The 18,461-nt window shown below is 45.6% G+C and overlaps 1 protein-coding gene across 2 annotated transcripts in view; it reads left to right on the plus strand.

The window, feature by feature from the left end:
- Positions 1 to 3,496: 3,496 nt before the first annotated feature.
- The window catches only part of LOC135904583 (neural cell adhesion molecule 1-like), a 695,421-nt gene continuing 680,456 nt past the window's right edge, over positions 3,497 to 18,461 (plus strand). For both annotated transcript variants that reach the window (XM_065435438.2, XM_065435437.1), the window contains exon 1: positions 3,497 to 5,212. Coding sequence is in view for 1 of the 2 variants with exons in the window: in XM_065435437.1 (XP_065291509.1) it covers positions 5,116 to 5,212 (97 nt within the window). In the remaining variant the exon portion in view is untranslated. The remainder of the gene's footprint in view (positions 5,213 to 18,461) is intronic.

Consider the following 18,461-nt stretch of genomic DNA (forward strand, 5'->3'; position numbering starts at 1 on the left):
TACAGAAAACCCCGCTGGTCAAAATTACTCCGCCACCCACCACTACGGAGTCATTTGGGATCTCTGTAGTTTTGAAAAGGTGAATCTCACAAATGAATGTTTCCTTTATCTTTCGCAGGCGTCACTTATCTTCTCAGGGACCCTGCAGCGCGTTTCGGGCTAGTATTTAATGCCCGACAAAACGGTGTTAAATACGGGGGTTACCCGTGAGTTATATCCAAACTGCGGCTGAGACGGCTGGGGTAGCAGTTGGCGCTGATTGCAGTGGGGGAGCAAGAAACATAATTTACACATTTAATGATTTGCTTTCTTGGGAGTGAATATTCGCGCAACATCCTCCACTATAGCCTCAATTAAATAGAATTCTGGGCCCTCCATGATTAGCGTAGAAGTGGCCAAAGTTAAAGCGCGGTATCTCTCAAAAAATTTCCAGTAGATATGTACAGAGCAGCAGTAACCGGCTCCAGTACGGTGAGGACATGCACAGCGCTTTTAGCGGCCGGAGTTCGAGGACCACAGAGAGTCATGCGCATTCATTCTAGCAGATGGTTCAGCATTTTTTCAACGCTTTCCTTGTCATACTTTACGGCTCCTTGCTGGCCTGTAGGGTCGTCGGCTTTACTATCCTTAGCATTCATTTGTTGACATAGAGGAACACTACAACATGGTGTCATGGTCATGGGTCTACAGGTGCCTAGACTTGACACCTGTGCTGCTCACGGAGGAGAAACATACGCATAAGCTTCCTGGTAGCGCATTTTTGGGAGGTTTCAATTACTTTAGTGGCTCCAGCCATGCTGTGGAAGGCGCGTGACACTTCTGAATGACTTTTTTGGACATTGTTGATAACCACGAGAATACTGAACTTCATCGTTGTGCATCCTTCTTCTATGTCATCATCACACTCATCCGGCCTTTAAGTCGCCGTTCCCCCTTCCCGCTGTGAAAAGTAGCAGGCTAGCGCAGGCTAGCTCAGGCTGGCCTCTCTGCTTTCCTTTAAATAAATTATCTCTCTCAATCTTCTAGTATAGCCAACCACATGAGGAAGATATTGTAAATGCTTCGTTTTGGGCTAACGATAAAATACAACACAACAAAAACAATAAACCAAAGTCTTAGGTATGACTATGCATGTTGAAATACGTGATAATCATTAATTAGCAGGAAAAAAAATATAATTTATTCTGAATAAATATCTCCTATATTGCAAAGTGGTTGTCTAACTATCCAAACATAAGGCTGTCTCAGTCTACGCTCCACGAAGTACCTATAAAATGGGAGTGAATGATGCAATTACACGTCATGCATAGATGTAAATTTATTATTCAGTCAAACAGCACGTAAATAATAATTATCGTATTAATATCGATTATCATAACTCAGAACATTGCGAAGTTTAATGAATCAAGGAACTGAGTTCTTCATCCATTGCCTTTTTTTTTTCGAAATCTCCTCTGTAAGCTCGATAAGGCCGCCTCCGACTGCAACTTTAATGGCACGGTGTATTTCATATCATTAACACAATAAAACTACATCTTCTTGCGTAACTCTGTTTTGCGTTCGGTTAAGCGCATCATTATTCCTAATGCAAAATATGTGGTGGCCCGCCACCAAGCGAACTCGCCTTTTCGGCTATAATTAACCTTACGGTTTTGCTTTTTCTTTTGTTACACATCATCCAAGGCATTTCATTCGTTTCCTTTACTCTGCGCTCTTCTCGTTCAATTTGCTTCCAAAGTATCTGGATCTTCGGATCTTCGGAGTAAAAGCCCCGGCTATCGATACAGTATCGCAGCAAGACGGCGTAGCCAAAAGCACATTCGAATTTCCCCATCAACGAAAGCTTCCTTTAAGCAAATGACAAAGGCGGAGGTGGCACTGGGAAAGGATTTCGCTGAGAAAAGAGCGTGAAACGAGACCGGACGGGGAAAATATGGTAGAACCAATGGCAATGGGGGAAGTTGGGGGGGAGGGGCAGCCTGCGGAGCCCACATCAAACAGGCACCCATTTCGGACAAAAGATATAAGCCTCCGCCGCTCTTGATTCCGATCATTTGGGTAGGAACAAAAACCAAAGCCGCAGCAATCCATGCTTCGTGGAGGAAGAAACAGACAGTGAGTGGATTGGAACAAACAGAAAGAACAAACTTCATGGTGGCAGCCGAAGCCAAAGCGACCCGGGAGAGCAAGACAAAAAGGAAAGAATGGGAGAAATGGGAGAAAGGGCAGCGCAAAACTGGGGCGGCGCCCTTCCAAGCTCCAAGTTCGGGAAAGCAAGTCCCTCTGGCGACCCCCCCCCGCGCCATTCCCCTTCTCGATTTGCCCTTTCTCTTCCCTTCTTCCCTATATCTACGCTCCCCTTCGTCCGCCGCGGCTCCCGCCTGGGGAACACGTGGTTGCCGACAGGCCCGCCCCTGGCGGCTGCGCGTCGAAACTTGGCGGTCCCTTTCAGAGAGTGTGCCGGCGCGCTCCCGGACGCGGACGCCCAGAAAATATGTTTCCACCGCGGGCGGCCGTGTAAATGTGTGCTCTCCGTTGGACGTGCGCGCACCCGACGTCGCCACCCCGCAGTGTCACGCAAATGTGCGCCCTGCGTCGCCACTGACTGCCGAGTGTCGTACGTTTTCTCGGCGCTGTCGACTTGCTTTGCGGCGTCGCCACCTTCGGAAAGCTCGTAAAGCGTGTGCGTCTGTCGTCGTCAACGCAAGTTTTGCCTTACGGCCCGCTGAAGTCTAAGGCATCCCAAGTTGTATTTTGTTTTTCCTGTCTTTTCTTTTTGTTTGACTTGGCGACGCTACAAGTTTGCTCATTCGGCCCCTGTTGACAAGGGATTTCGCCGAGGACGACGCATCGACGTCCCTTTTCTCATCTCCGGGCCAGCGGTCGTTGGAACCGTTTCTGCCGCTGGTTTTGCAGCTGCTGCTTTGCCTGCTTGCGCCACAGTTTCTGCGAGATTTATCCTCCCGGGTCGCGCCAGTCCGTGAAGCAGCGGCGCCAATTGAACGGCGACCTGTCAGACGCGTGGAGTCAGTGCACAGAGTGCGGCAGCAGCGTCCTGGAACGGTTGAAGCGAATTTTCTTCGACAGGCCGTGAAGCGAGGACTTTCGCCCATCGAAAGATTCCGTTACGCTTCGGTTCACTCTGCACCGCTTCGAGGGTCTTTGTCTATTTTATTACGCTTGCTTCCGCCTGCGTCCAATATTGCATTTCTGCAGCTGCGACAAAAAAAGAGACATTACTAGAGAGCCGCTCTGTAGAATTGAGTCCGCAAGGTAAAAAAAAAAAAAGAAACTCTGACAGCGCACAAAAGGAAAGGGGAAGTCATGATTTACCTCGGGGGGAATCTGCAGCTTTCGTCGTCAGGTCAAGTGCTTCGCTTCTACTGACGTCAAGAGCAGTGGCTACTTGCTCACAGCGAATACCCGTGGCAGAAAGTGTTGCTAGGAGCTGACTGTGGGCGTGAATTTTAACCCGTTGCCTCAGCGCCCAAGGCCACTCTTTCGTGTGCTTCGTGCGGGCCACAAAACTGTCTGACTCTCAGTGTTTCTATGTTTCAAAGGCGACCGGACAACTACAGCCTTGGAGTGGCTTCGTTTTCGCCGCTGTTGCAGCGCACGTCCTCTGGCCACCTTCTCCTGTTTTGTCAAGGATTGCGACGTCTCTGGAGCTTAAACGCGTTTGCGCCGTGCGTCGCCTAGTCCATGGGTGTAGTTTTCTTCCTTTTCACCCCGGCACTCGTCGATCCTTTTTCGCTCGAGGCTGGTACGCGAAAGCTCCCGGTTTTAGTGAGCGGCGAGCTGGAAGAAGCGAAGGGATTGTCTAAGAAGGACAGCGAGAGAACAAGCCATTAGAAAACACAAGCTTGAAACGCCAGAGAGAGACCTGCACCGGCCTCCTAAGTCGGGAATCCTCGGTTGAAGTCGCGAGCTGGCTTGATTCCGTTTACAGCCGCCCGTCCCTTCTCCACCCCCTTCAAAGTGTCAGCTCCACGGTGGCACGCCGCTGGACTCAACGAGGCACCGAGTACGCCTAGAACAAAAAAAAAGGAAAAGAGCGAGTTAGTGAAGTATCAGCAGAACACAGCAGTGAAGGAACGAGAAACGGAGACCCGAAGCCGTCGTCTCGACTAGAAAATCCTTTCCGAGGAGTTCTTCCTCATTTACGCGCGGTCTCCGCCTACCGGCCTGCCATCGCTCTTGCTGCAGCCGTCCTGGCAGAACTTTTTTTTCACCTCCTACTCTCCGCCTTTTCTACCAGTTCTTCAGCTTTTTTTATTTTTCTCGACATCCCGCCAACAGTTACGCGAAGGCTTCGGTAACAGACGCACGTGCGCAGCGCACGGCGAGCTGAGCTGAGGCTTCGGTGACCGTCGCTGCCATACAGAAGTAAAGCCAACGGAAACAACAAACGTGACACGTCATTTCGTTCTTCCTGCCACCGTCGGCCGCCTGGCCCTTTATCTCGGGAAAGTCGTCGTTTTCGGCGGTGGGCTGTGTGTGTTTGTGTGTGTGGTCTGACGTTGGCGGGCCAGCCTCGCGCCGTCTCGCAGCCGCTAGTGTTCGTGCGCCGGTTCCCACCTCACGTCGTCGCACGATCTTCGTAGCGCCACCGCCCCCTCCTCCCACTGCCCCTGCTGCCGCTTCTTCTTAGCGCCGAAGCCTCCAGCAAGCGCCGAGATCTTCGCCGACGACCAAGCGGCGCGACGACGCTCGGTCCGTCGCGTGCGGCTGTTCCCACCCTCCTTTATTCCCGACGTCACCACAGCGACCACAACGACAACACAGACAAAGATTGAGACGGCAGCGAGAAAATATCCGTGCTCCGTTCTCCGATCTATTTCTACATTCTTTGCCCTTCCTTCCGCTGGGGGCTCAGATTTGTGGCCTGACAATCGGATGCCGATGTGTGGTTCGATGCGATCCTCTTTCGACCCCGTTCGTTTGGGCCGCGACGCCGCTTGGTTCTGCCGCCGACTTTATCCGCTGCCGCCACTCTCCGCCGACCACCACCACTCGCTGCTTCGTTTCGGCATCTTCATCGGCGAGGCTCACTGAGGAGGTGACTCAAATTTTGTAAAGTTTGAACGTGTCATCCCGTGGGAGTTAACGCAAAACATGGTGGTGTTCCCTCTCCGTGTCCTGGTGGTGGTAATCTTGCCGCTGCTCGTGGACCGCCTGCCTGCGGCCTTCTCGGCGCTCATCGAAGCTCGAGGTGAGAAGGGATCATGTACGGACGATTCGAGCAACCGCCCGCATTTGGTTGCGATTTATGCTGCGGGTTGTACGTTATGCCCGTTAGTTCATATCTTTAGCGATGTTCACCGGGGACCTGACTTCTATTGCTTTTGTTTCATATGACTAGCTTAAGGTTGGCCGGTCTGTTTGGATAAAGTAATCCGCTATTTTAACTGGCGCGTTCGTACACACCACTATTGCCCGCGAAAGCATCACGCATTCACTCATCTGAAAAATCGGGTTTGAATTACTAAGTTCTTATCACGTAACTTTTTCCGTCGACGTCATTCGTTTAATAGTGACCCCTGTAGCGACCGCTTAGCACCTGCTGTTGTGCACGTAAAGCCTCTGTGTTCTCGGCCACTTGTTCAACTTTGGGACTGTGAAGTCCTTAGAGAAACTCTTGTCGCGAGCCTGTATTTGAAAGTAGAATTTTTTCATATTGACTGAGAGTATGGAGAAATTGGGATTGAATGAGAAATAGCTATCGCAAAAGCACATAGAATATACAGAGCCTGTATTCAAGAGGGAGTTCATTCCATATGCGGATATTTTTCAGTCTTCCGCTGGGTGACGGGGAGGGGGGGGGTGTTAAGGCCAGACTAGCTTTCCGAACCCTATATATATATTTCTTGCTCTTGGAGAAACTTCGTGTGACCTGGAAGAATTGAGCGCTGAAGTGACGGCGTTATATGAATATATACAAGACCACGTAGTAGTAAGGAGACAGTTCAATTTCACAGCCTGAGTCCTCTCGGTAGTGCAATCCTCCTTCGTGTAATTGTCGCAATCACTAATGCTGCTTCGCCTTTCCGGTGAAACTGCAGCCTCTTTCTGTCTCTTTTTTGTGTGTATGTGTGAGTCCGAGTATAAGCGCTCCTGCGCATGAGTGCTGTTGATTCTGATTTCGAGTGAAGCCGGCTTGGCCTTATTTGGGTTACTGAGTGAAGTATACAATGTTCCCCAGTTTGAATGCACCAAGAATTTAAAAAACGAGCACTCGCGTTACTCGAAGAAAACTTAGTGCATATTGTTTCCCGTACAGTGGAGTAGCCACCAGTTATTCTTCCATTATTGTGATTTAATTCAGTAATTGCAATTAATTATCTAACTTGAGAAGTTTTGTCCCAATTTTCAAAGTGTCAATCAGGCATTTGTAGGCACCCCAAAATGACATCTAAATGCGGTCTTTTCAGCGACATACTAATTGCGTACAATTTTTTCCGACTGGCGAAGAAACCTCACGAAGTATGGAAAATACCACGTGAGTGCGCTCCCACCCGCATGATAAAACAGCGCGCTCAAATGACTTGATTGAAAGTAACTGCATTGCCTGTCGCAAACCCGGACAGCGTATCACCTTGATTATGGTACGGAAGGAGCGCCGACAGCAGCTTTCGGTGCTTCGTGGCTATTCTTTCCTCTCATATTACGTCACACTTATTATCCGTCTCTCAACGCCGACTGTCACACTGATAACAAAAGTCCTTTGATAACGCGACCGAAGCGCCGCTCTGACCATGCACGAAATGCGAAAAGCAACGTAATATCCATAGAATGTTTCAAAATCCCAGCATTGCTCATACGGCATCGAAAGAGTGCGCGCGAAGCTACACTTCGCGCCAGAAACTTGCTTCGGACCAAAGCCAAATTAATGTGACCGTTTTATTTTTTATGAAAGTGTATACGTGCTGCAAGAACAGGTTGGTGACAAAAAATGAAAGTGAAATAAACAGGCAGGGAACCGACGAACGTGTAGAGAAAAGGCAAAACCGATGCATTCAAGAAAATAAATATACCACTTCTAAAAGAGCCGAATTGGCAATCACGATATCTGCACACACACATAAAAAAAAAAACACAAGATTTCAGTGCGCCCTTAGTATCATGAATTCGTAAGCCCCGTTGAACACCGCCTGCTGCCCAGAAGACGTGTTCGAATAGCTTTCCTTCTGCAGCTACGCCCAGTACTGTGTCCGTTTTATCACACCTTCAGTGGTTTTCTTGATGACCGACGCCGGAATTCTACGGCAGAACATCCGCTATCCTTTCCTTGAACTAATCTGATGTCCGTCTCGATCATATAAGCACCATTTTTCACATAACCAAAGAAAGAAATCGAGCGGAGCGAAGTCAGGTGACATAGCCGGCCAATTTACAGGCCCGCGCCTTCCAATCTATTCCGCATGAAAAGTCGCATCCAGCCAGTTTCGTGCTCGGCTGCTGCTGTGTGCGGGTGCCCCATCTTGCTGATACCAGAGAAGTGGAAAACGTGACAGCGTGACTTCGAGAAACTCGTTCACCACTCCTTCAAGGATTTCGTCCACGTAACGCTATCCACTGAATGTGTGATCGGAGAAGGGACCGAATATAGCACCGGCGCAAATTCTGAACCTCACATTGAGCGACCACTGGTACTGGTGCCGGCTGCGCTTTACCCAGTGTAGATTGGAGTACATCATTACCTAGGCGTTTCTGCAAATTTGGCTTCATCTATGCACATGTAATCGCTCAAAAACTCAGGTAACTCATCGGCTTTTATGAGTGCCCAATTCGAGAAATCTAGACAATTTTACAGAATTCTATCTTATAAGCATTGTGCTGGTTAAAGTGGTACGAGTGAGAGGCCGTCATTTAGAATCCTCCAAACTGATTTCTTGGAAATCGGTACCTGGGCGGCCACGTCCCGCACGCTATACCATTAGGGTTGAAGGCCACAAATGCTAGAACAACCGTGCGTAGGATGGGACTCAAAAATGGAGTGTTATGCTGCTGTTTGTTGAAGCTGCCGGTTTGTCTCAGGTTTTCATCATTTCTCATGAAAGTCGACGCGTTTGGTCTAGCGCCACTCTTCCCATGACTGACACGTAGTTGCGTCCTTCCACTTGTATTTGCGGCTCCCAAGGCAAGGATCATTTTCACCTTCTGCACATTAGAGAAAGACATGGCGACTGGGACGAAACAAAACACACTTTTAAACATCTGCACTGACGTTGTCAATTCGTTTTCTTGGTGATAGGTTTTGTGGCACAAAGAAAAAAAAAATCATCCGTGCACTCTCTCTACGCTAAGACAACTGCTATCACAACTTGTTTCCAACTAACACCAAACGCGACATGTTAGTTCGACCGGGGCGTGGCAGATAAGGCACCAGCTCAGTCACGATGTTTTTTTTATTATTATTGCCTTTATTTCGTTCTGGAAAACTCAGAGGGAGCCTGATCCGGGTGGGAGCGCAGTCACGTGGTGTTCTCCATGTTTCGCGGGGTTTTTTATCAGTCCAAAAAAAAAATAGTACACAATTAGTACGTCGCTGAAAATATCGCTATTAGATGTCCCTTGGCTGTGCCTTCAAATGCCTCATTGACACTTTGATAATTAGGACAGTACATCTCGAGTTAGATAACTAACTACAATTAATTACATATCAGTAAAGAAAAAAAAATTACCGGCAGCTAGTCCACTGTACTGTAAACAATATGCACTAGGTTATCTTCGAGTAACGCATTGCTCCTTTTTTTAAATCTTGGTGCATGGTTGTAATTGGGATGCCAGGTGTATATCGATGACTTCTGCAATCAACTGAAGATGCTTCCATCCCTAATAAATGTTGTAAATAACTAGAAATGTTTTCTTTTTTTCATGAGTCGTTGGCATTGCTTACTCGAAAGAGAAGCACTACTGAGACAGACAACATTAACGTGCATTTCATACACCATTTATAGAAGACTGCTGAAGGGGTCACTGAATTCTATAGGATTTTTTCGCGGTCAAAAAAGCACGCAAAGCAATTTGAAGCGTGGTAAACATATAACAACGTATTCGTTCTCTAGGCATCGGCTATCCATACCCTTAGAAATAATTGGTAACTGGCTACCTCCATCTCTTCCCAATATGTAATAAAGTTTGTCCTTTGTGTATATGTCAATATATTGTGTGTGTGTGTGCATGCTGTTTACAATGCAAATTTAAAACAATGTTGAAGTGACAAAATACGGATGAAGCAGCCGCCGCTAGTGCTTCTAATGCGCGTGTCCTCCTATTGTCAGGCTTTGCAGAAACGAGTCGAAAGTATGAATTAAAAGCCGTGCACGTGCGCGTCAACAATGGTGCATTAAGCTATTAGCCACAATAAAATTTCAGGTGGGAAGATCGAGAAAAGTCAAAAGAAACCTCAAACGATATGGTTGACAAAGCCATGGTAATGACACTCTAGCTGTTAGTGGGAGGGGGGAGGGCTCAGACCCCTCCCCCCTCCATGGGAGGCTCCGGAGGGGGCTCGGGCCCCGGTGCCGCTCCGTAGTCGGCGCCTATTGTTCATTTATCAAAGCGTCATGTAAAAAGAGCACAGACCAATTGTCACTGGAAACTCGGCATAGGAGCCAACAGGCCAATCGCCAGAGTTCTTCAAAGGCCGGAAGATTTATGAATTCGGCTCGAATTTGAATTTACGTGTGAACTAATTAGTTTGCTCTGTGAGTTCTTACTTTTTGAGTGTACAATCATTGAATTCTACCGGCGCTAACGTACGGGCAGAAAAATATATAGCTGTCCAGGCCATGTATGCGTAGGGTAGATAACTCGTGGACCATTCGTTATTACAGATTGGGTGCCAAGGGAAGGGAAGCGCAATCAAGGACGGCAGGAAATGAGTTGTGGTGATTGGAATTAGGCAATTTTCAGGCGGAAATCTAAATCAGTAAACGCAAGACACGGGCAACTGAAGATCGCTGAGAAAAGGCTTAGTCCTGCAGTGGACATAAAGATAGGATTATTATTATTATTATTATTATTATTATTATTATTATTATTATTATTATTATTATTATTATTATTATTATTATTATTATTATTATTATTATTTCCTTTCTGGGAGGCCATCCTCTTTCCTACGCGTATGTGTTTTAAAACAGTTATTTCAGTGTCATGTGTGTGGGCTTTGATGTTCTTTATTCACGGATTGGTTGAGTCTTCCGCATTTATTTCTCAGATTGACATTACTTTACTAGCCACATTCATTTTCCTTTTTTAATGTAATTTTTCTAGGATATTTTTCCTCATTTTGCTTCAATCTTAAAGGAGTAATGTACAACTAGAGAGAGACAAGGAGAAAGTTTAGTGATACCTGCAGAGGTCAGCCTATATAGTGACATGTCTGGCGCGCTATTACAGTCAAGATGGTAAGGGATGAAAGAAAGGGAGGGAGCTAAACACAAATAATACGGAATTGGATAGGTCATTGCAGGAACGCAAAAAGCAAATTTTAATGCAAACTGAGCTTACATCCTTAAAATGCTTTCTTTCTATAACTCGCACTCTTGCACCCTTACGGGTATATAATGTGAGCTACAGACAGATGTGCACTTTTAAGCGCTCTCACGGGTGTAAATTGATTTACGGTGTTGAGTCGGAAACTTGTGGATGCTGTTTCGGTGCCCCCTCCACACTGTTGAGGAACGACGCCATGGTGGCAGAAGACTATAGTTGCTCTAATGTGCAGTAAGGTTGCGTTTAATTAGAACCAGACTATTGAATATATATAAGCAGTACTTACCGTGTATATTTTTTAACACATTGAATGCTTTATGATCGATGCTTTGTCGCCATGGTTGTCTTATTTATTACAATAAATAGAAAAAGAGCTATTTATTGTTTTACTCATCATTATCGAGACTCTGAAGAAAGGACATATTTAGTGCATATCATGAGTGGATTATAATAATGAATACAATGCCGGAAGAGGAAGAAGAATTTAGTTGTAAGGAACCATCCCGCAGTGTCTTGACTCGGAGGAGGAGTAGGAGAAGATAGAAGGTAGGGATGTTAACCAGGAATGCATCTGGTTGGCTACCCTACTCTGGGGGACGGGAGAGAGGGGTCTCAGCTAGTGGCAGTGGGTGGGTTGTGGGTCCAGCGACTAAAGTGTTCACGGAGTAGAGCTGAGCGAATGGGGCAGGACGGTACGTACTGTGCGTGCTTACCGAAGTCAGGGTAATGCAGCCAGAAAATTGAACTAACAGTGACTGTAGCAAATGGTATTTACTGCTCAAACAAACGCATTACTCCAGCAGCTGGTTAATTGCCGTGATACATTTGCCCAAAATACCTCTAGAAATGCTTTTTTAAAACTTAATATCCTGATTAATATTCCTACGTGTGATTGGCGATGTTGCTAGTATTATACTTTCAACCTCAGAACAGGTATGTGTGCGAGGCCTGTTTAACGTGATAAAGCTGTGGGATTTGTACAAGTTGTTGCAGGTTTATGCTTACTTCGGCATAGACCATTAATAATTGGGACGTTTTCTTAACAGCATATATATGTAGCCAAGTAAATGGCTCGTCTTCATCATCTTTTTTATTACGTCATATCTTTCAGTGGCGTGCAGCGCCAAATGCCACGCGAGTGATGCTGTTCCCGTTCACCAGGGCCTAAATCTCAGCCTTGAATTCTATTTCACTGTTCACTGTGTTCTGATGAAGGGAACAATATTAGTACAGGTAAACCCTAACCTAAACTGCACGCGCAATCTACATATGCAAATTTGCGGCACGCACCAAGACGGGCAGCGGATTTACTCGATGATGCTGGCCGCTTCGCGGAGTCTTGCGCATGAAGGTCACTTCTGCGAATCCTGCAAGGGCGAGCAGGATCTCCCAGTTATCCGAGTCAACGCTTTGAAGAATGTTTGCTGAACCGAGATTGAAGTAAGAACTGTCTCGGCATTTAGTTTCTCCTACTCTGCAGGAACAAAAGAAAAAGAAGTGGCGAACAGAATGCGCTCGTCACTACTTATTTCCCAGTCCTGACTGAAGCAAATGGGGTGCTAGGTCTACTCACTTCAAGAACTAAACCATATTTGCAGTTCATAATTATCTTTCTTTTTTGTACCTATTAACCTGAATTAGGCGCATAGCGCGTTGCGGACAAGAAGAACAAAAGCGACAAAACACAATGCAAGATCATGTGTGTTCTGGCACTATGTGCACAGTACCAAGCGCGACCTGCCACTTCAATTAAAATCAATTTTATATCATTTTCTAAAGCTTGTCGTCTTCAGCAATTCGTTGTACGTCTAATTCTCGTAACGGATCACCAATCAGCCCAGCTTGTCATCTTAGTAAAGCGGGAGGGCCGAATTCAGTTGGCAGTCGTTGCAAGCGACGGCTACGGCGAAATGGCCAGTCTTCCTGCGGAATCGATGAAATGGTCGCACGAACTCCGGGGGTCAAAATATTGCATGGTAGTATTACCCAGTACTTGCACCAGTGTCAAGGTAGCAACTGGGCAGGCAATAACAGCCGGCCAGGCAGAGAACTGTTGTTGTTGTTGTTGTTGTCCTTAGTGGCAGTGGCACATACCCACAGTGGGGGATTGGCCAAGAATCGGGCGGTTTAATTAGGTGCCTAAAATAATAATGATAACAAGGGAGTTAACCATTTGGGCGTGTGAGTTTAAAAGTAAACGTTTTGTGTTTGGAGAAAAAAGGAAATAATCAGATGAAAACCGGGTATAAGATAATAACAATAATAACAATAATAATCAATAAAAGATAAGAAATAAAAAAAAAGCTATGGTTGGGAGGGAGAACGATCAATCTAACATGGAAATCGATTGGTTTCAATGAGGTAATTTTGGATCGCCAAGCAAACATTTCTGTTGCTGAACCCAACAATGGAGGCTCCAAAAGACAGGATCACAGGCACTGATAAAGTTAAACCAATAGAGCGAAGCGGGATTTCGAGTAGTTGTTTTCTTATAATAGAAAACCGTCTGCAAGACAACAAGAAATGGTCGATTGTCTCCGCTTCGCCACAGAATGAGCATAATGGTGAGGGGACCAGACCAGACCTGTGGAGGTAGAAGTTCAATGCAGGTATACGGCAGCGCAGCTTCGTGATAGACACTTCAATTTTCCGTGTTCGGCAAAAATCTCTGTTCCAAGGGTGCAGGAGATGTCCGTAATCCGCAGAGTTAGTAATTGCGGAGCCTGATACTGACTGTATAATGATACTCCTGCGAAATCTAGCTGCAGTAACATAAGCAGTCAAAGGGCAGCAAGGAAGAATCGGGCCACTTATCGATGCCTTGGCTAGAGAGTCTGCAATTTCATTAATGATTAGTCCTTTATGGCCAGGCACCCAAATCAAACGCACGCTTCTCAAGTAAGCAGGTACCAATGATTGAAATGTCCTCATCACGCGAGAATCACTAGAAGCAGTAAGGGATGAGCACAGTGATAAAGAATCGGTGACTATCACGGCTGACGTAATTGATGGTCCTAATTTGCGTAATGCCAGCACCACGGCCATGAATTCGGCTAAAAAAATCGGTATGAAATCTGGCAGCCGAAGAGAAAATGTCCAATCGAGAATCGGGGAAAAAATTCCTACACCTGACTTTTCGTCACACTGTGAAGCATCTGTAGCAATTACAACGTTTGTTTGAAGGTTTTTCAGATGATCTTGCAATATACCGTCTAGAATATGGTGCGGAAGTAATTTTGCATTATTAGGAAAGATGTCATCAAATTGAATATCCGTGGCAACAGCTCTGTCGGTAATAGGAAGAACATCGCATATGCGCACGCCCAAAGAGTCAAGTAATTTTTGCACAAATATAATTTGCGGATTATGTAGTCGCGGCCAGATGACACCGAAAAACAACGCAGGTTGTGAAATAAAGATTATTTGGGGATGACGCAGTGGTGATTCGTAAATCCTTAAGAACGTCTGCACCGTCAAAAGCCGGAACCTGCACGGAAGTGGTGGAACACGGGATTCTAGATAAAGAATAGAATTTGCAACAAATTTAGGAAGACCTAAACACAGACGTGATGCTTCTCTTTCTAAGAGGATTAGAGGACGGGACATGTAGGCTGGAGCTCCAGAGAAGAGCACGCAACCAAATTCTAATACAGGGCGAACGTACATACGATATATCATTAGGAGTGTATCTCTTCTCAATCCTATTCGACGACTGCTCAGCCTACGCAATATGCCAATTGCACGAGTACCTTTCCCAGTCAAATGATCTATGTGTGAGCGCCAGTTGAGAGAGGCATTATAAATAATTCCGAGGTATTTAACAGATTCCACCTGTGGTATGTCTTGTAGGTGGTAAGACAATGAAATGTGCACTATGTCACGTATCGGAAATACGAGAACAGCACATTTGCTGGTATTGAGGGTGAAGTGACTAGTATCTAACCACCTCTCCAGATCATAAAGGTAAGTTTGCAGCCGCTGGTATAGCGTGTGAATGTCGTTTGCAGATGCAAAAAACGCAATATCGTCTGCATAAACATAAGTAGTTATTTCTTGATGACAAGGTAATGTGCTCATGAGGATATTAAAAAGTACCGGGGAAAGAACTGAGCCTTGCGGTACGCCTCTCGTTTGTTTGTGTCTAGAAGAAGAAACGCCGCTTGCGTAGCAATAGAATTCTCTTTCACCTAAGAAAGACCGAATCCACGCTACTATATACCCAGGAACACCACAGGAAGTTAACCGATTGATCAATATTGTGTGCTCCACAGTGTCGTAGGCTTTAGCGATATCGAGCGTCACTAAGGCAGCGTATTGCCTATGACGTCGGGCGAGTTGTATTCGGCTTTCTAAGTCAACGTGGGCATGCCAGATGGAGCAGCCGGCCCTGAAACCAATCTGAGAGGGACTAAGAAGGTAATTATCATTAACAAATTTCATGATGCGACGGTGAAGGAGCCTCTCAATGAATTTTACTACGTTTGATGTAAGCGCAATGGGCCTAATGTTCTCTAATACATACCTTCCTTCTTGTTTCTTAAGCATCAATATTACCTTGGCAAGCTTCCAGTGCAACGGACTCCATGCATATTTAATTGAATAATTCACCAGGTCTAAAAGAACGCTAGGCGATTCCTCCTCCGTCTGAGCCGAACGTCTTTATCTTTCTCTCCCAAGCACCCACGGCAGGTAACCACAGCTGAAGCTCAGTGTCACCAGGCAACGCGCAAAAATGCACTGAATATACGTATCATAATTATTAATTAACAGGCAATTATTTGTTCATCTTAATTTATACCGTTACCGTAAGGTTGCGCAGCGTCCATTATACACTAACTTGCCATAGTTTGTCCTTTCTCTAGTGTGTAAAAATTTTGGCACTTGTACACCCAGCGGTTTTCCACCAATCGAAACTGATAGTTACTGACCTCGGCTAGTTTGCGCAGTCCGACACGGTAAACCCACAGTCCCGGATGACCACTAAATAAGACCAGAATTTGTTTGCCTTGCCTTCTCTCTTAATCATCGCGCACTTGTGCTTTGTAATGTTACCCAGTGTATAATGCGATTTATTTGCGCACCGAAGCACTTTAACTCATAGGGAAAAATCGTGGCGGTTCTAAACGCATGCGAGCTCTTTTCTCACGGACAGCTACAGCCCAAAAGCACATATTCATCACTATTTTTTGAATAACGTTTCACACATCCTTCCTTTATAGGCAGCACGGCACAGCAGAACAGGACAGAGATTGAAACAGAGTAGGCTATTTCGTATGCTATAAACTTCGGCCATGTTGGCGCTTTGTGCCAATCAGAGAGGCAGCAGCAGCCCTGTGAGCCAATGAGACATGACAGTAAGATAGCCAGTTCGACAACATGGAGGAATTTGACAATATCCAGAAAGTTATGCAGGTGTGGAAGAAGCGGTGGCTTTCAAGCGCGTATTCTCTCAACATGTGTGACCTAAAAATTTAGGTGTTCGACGCGGCTACCCTCTTGAGCGCAACGAATGAATGGCTCAAAGATAAAAACAAAGGACGCATATATATATAACGCGGCTCCATCAGAGCGAAACGTTGAACGATGTCGACTGCACTCGTGTGACAGTCGCTGCTCTAGTCGTGACCAGGCAAGTAATAAATGCATATGTCGTTCTGTGAAGGATGGTGTACGCCGCGTGATTCTTATCGCTGTTACGAACGGACATGTAGAACTCCGGATTTCTACGCATCACGCTATAGTGAAGTGCTGACACGGCAACGTAGCCACCGCCTACTTATATTGCACGCTCCACTTATTCGAGAAAGCCACCGTTCCAAAGTTAGGAGTCGTGTTTCATTCATGGTGCTTATGAGAACAGTTCTGCTGTATTGAAGTAGGCACGGGTATAAGACGTGTTTCTTTTTGTTATGTATATAGGTGTTCCTTCTTATGCGCTATATAGGAGGTAATTGTGCAGAACATTTAGAGTGGTTCAAACAAGTGCATTTAGCCTTCGTTGTTTGTAATAAAGCTTTCTCAAGCGAACATATTAAAATGCGTACAGAATTTCAGGCTCACTTTTACTGAACGAATAAATCCGATAGAGTATATGGAGCATATAAAAATTTGAGAGGACACTTCCTCACCTGGAAGCGAACGTTGTGATTAGATATACTGCACACCCAGTGGCCCCATAGATTTTCGTGCTTATAGAGGGCACGAAAAAGACAGTAAATGTGCTACTGAGTACTTCAATGTATGGTTCCAAAGTAGTATATAAAAATGTAGAGAAGGTCGATATTCCTTGGCTTCATAGGCCACGGTCGCAGCTTGCTATAGTTTGTTTCTGTGCAAACTGTAACAATCGACACTAACGCCGCAGCTGCTCCATCTATGGCATAAATTAAATCGATGAAATGATGACGGTGAGACTCCTGAGAGATGAGCCTTGCTCTCTCCTGCCTCTGTCCTCAACATAAAGTGTTAGGAACAAGTATTGTGCAATAGCAGCGTGCTTGATGTGCAACCCAGGGCTGCCTGAATCGAGCAATTACCGCGGACGGCATGACTTGCAGTCAAAATGATTTCCGCGCAAGTGAAAATCTAACGTAAACAGCCGAGGTAGAAAGGTAAAAGGCTTCGCACGACCATAGCTCCCTCTTCACCCAAGAACTTTTTCCTCTGCACCTTAGGGTCATTTGTACAAAGCGTTTTAAACTTGGATAAATTTACGCAAATATAAAATACCATCATGCAGCTTGCCACAAGAGCAATAAACAGTGTTACAACTTGCATTGATGCCTCCTAACAACTGCGGCATTTTCGAGTGACCAACCTTGGTTGGTTTGCTAGCTCATCCCTTGCCAAAAGGATGCTACAAATCAATACCAGTGTGCAGGCATGACTAATACGTCAGCTCTGGAAGTGATTTAGCCACAAACAGCATCTATTTCTCGGTGCTCCGCGCAGTCACATCTTACGCCATCCTTGTGTTTCCTTTCTTCGATGGGTCTTTCCACGTGCCGTATGATTTCAGTATGTGCTTCTTTTGGGACAATAATATCTCGGACTAGCTACGCGGGCATTGAATGGCGTCCTTCAGGCTTTGGGATATGCAAAAAGGAAAACAAAATCGACGAGGGTATTCAGATATCATCGGCCATTCTGTTCAACAGATCGCCCGAAACAATGTGGGATCAATTCTTCCGCTAACAGGACAAGATTGAAGTCTTTTGTGCAACGCGATCATCAAGGTTTTCATATGAGTATCTCATATTCAGATTCGGTTTGATTGCATGGTCGAGGCAAATCACAGGTCGCTGATGCGTTTCGATCGCTGTGTGGTATTGCGAGGGTATTTTAATATCTGCTTCTTGGTAACGGCTGCATGATGCTTCAGAAAGACATCAATGTAGCCCTCAGCGTCATAATTTTCATCACTTTATATTTCTTTGCATATACAGTGAGATTTGGGGATTTCACGGTCGTATGACCTCAGGCATAAGAAGAATGTCTGCCAAAAAACAATGAATGCATTTTACGCATAAAATAGCATTTAGAACACTATACGACTGCGGTAATTTAAAATTTTACTTGTACGCGTGCTCATGTGTAGACTCACACACCACAGTACCTTACTTGTGCTATTCGTTTAGTGCTATACCCAGAGTATTTTCACCTTATCAGCTATTTATTATTTTTTCGCTTCGATATATACGGTTGCGCTGACGGACGGCCAGATAAAAACCTTAAACGACTTCATCAGGCAACGGCTTTGAATTATCGGCTCAATAAATCAGTGAATTTATCACCGATTTCTGTGGCGACAGCCACTTTCAAGGACCATCACGCAACGCTATTTCTGAGACAAATGAGAGAATTTAGGCTCAAAAAAGTTGTACGAAATTAGAAAGACGCAGAGCCAATGTGTGCGCAAGGGTGTATGTTAGGAGGATTATAGTGTCACACGTAGGAGA

The sequence above is a fragment of the Dermacentor albipictus genome, chromosome 4, assembly GCF_038994185.2.
Source record: "Dermacentor albipictus isolate Rhodes 1998 colony chromosome 4, USDA_Dalb.pri_finalv2, whole genome shotgun sequence".
In the NCBI taxonomy this organism is placed as follows: Eukaryota; Metazoa; Arthropoda; class Arachnida; order Ixodida; family Ixodidae; genus Dermacentor; species Dermacentor albipictus.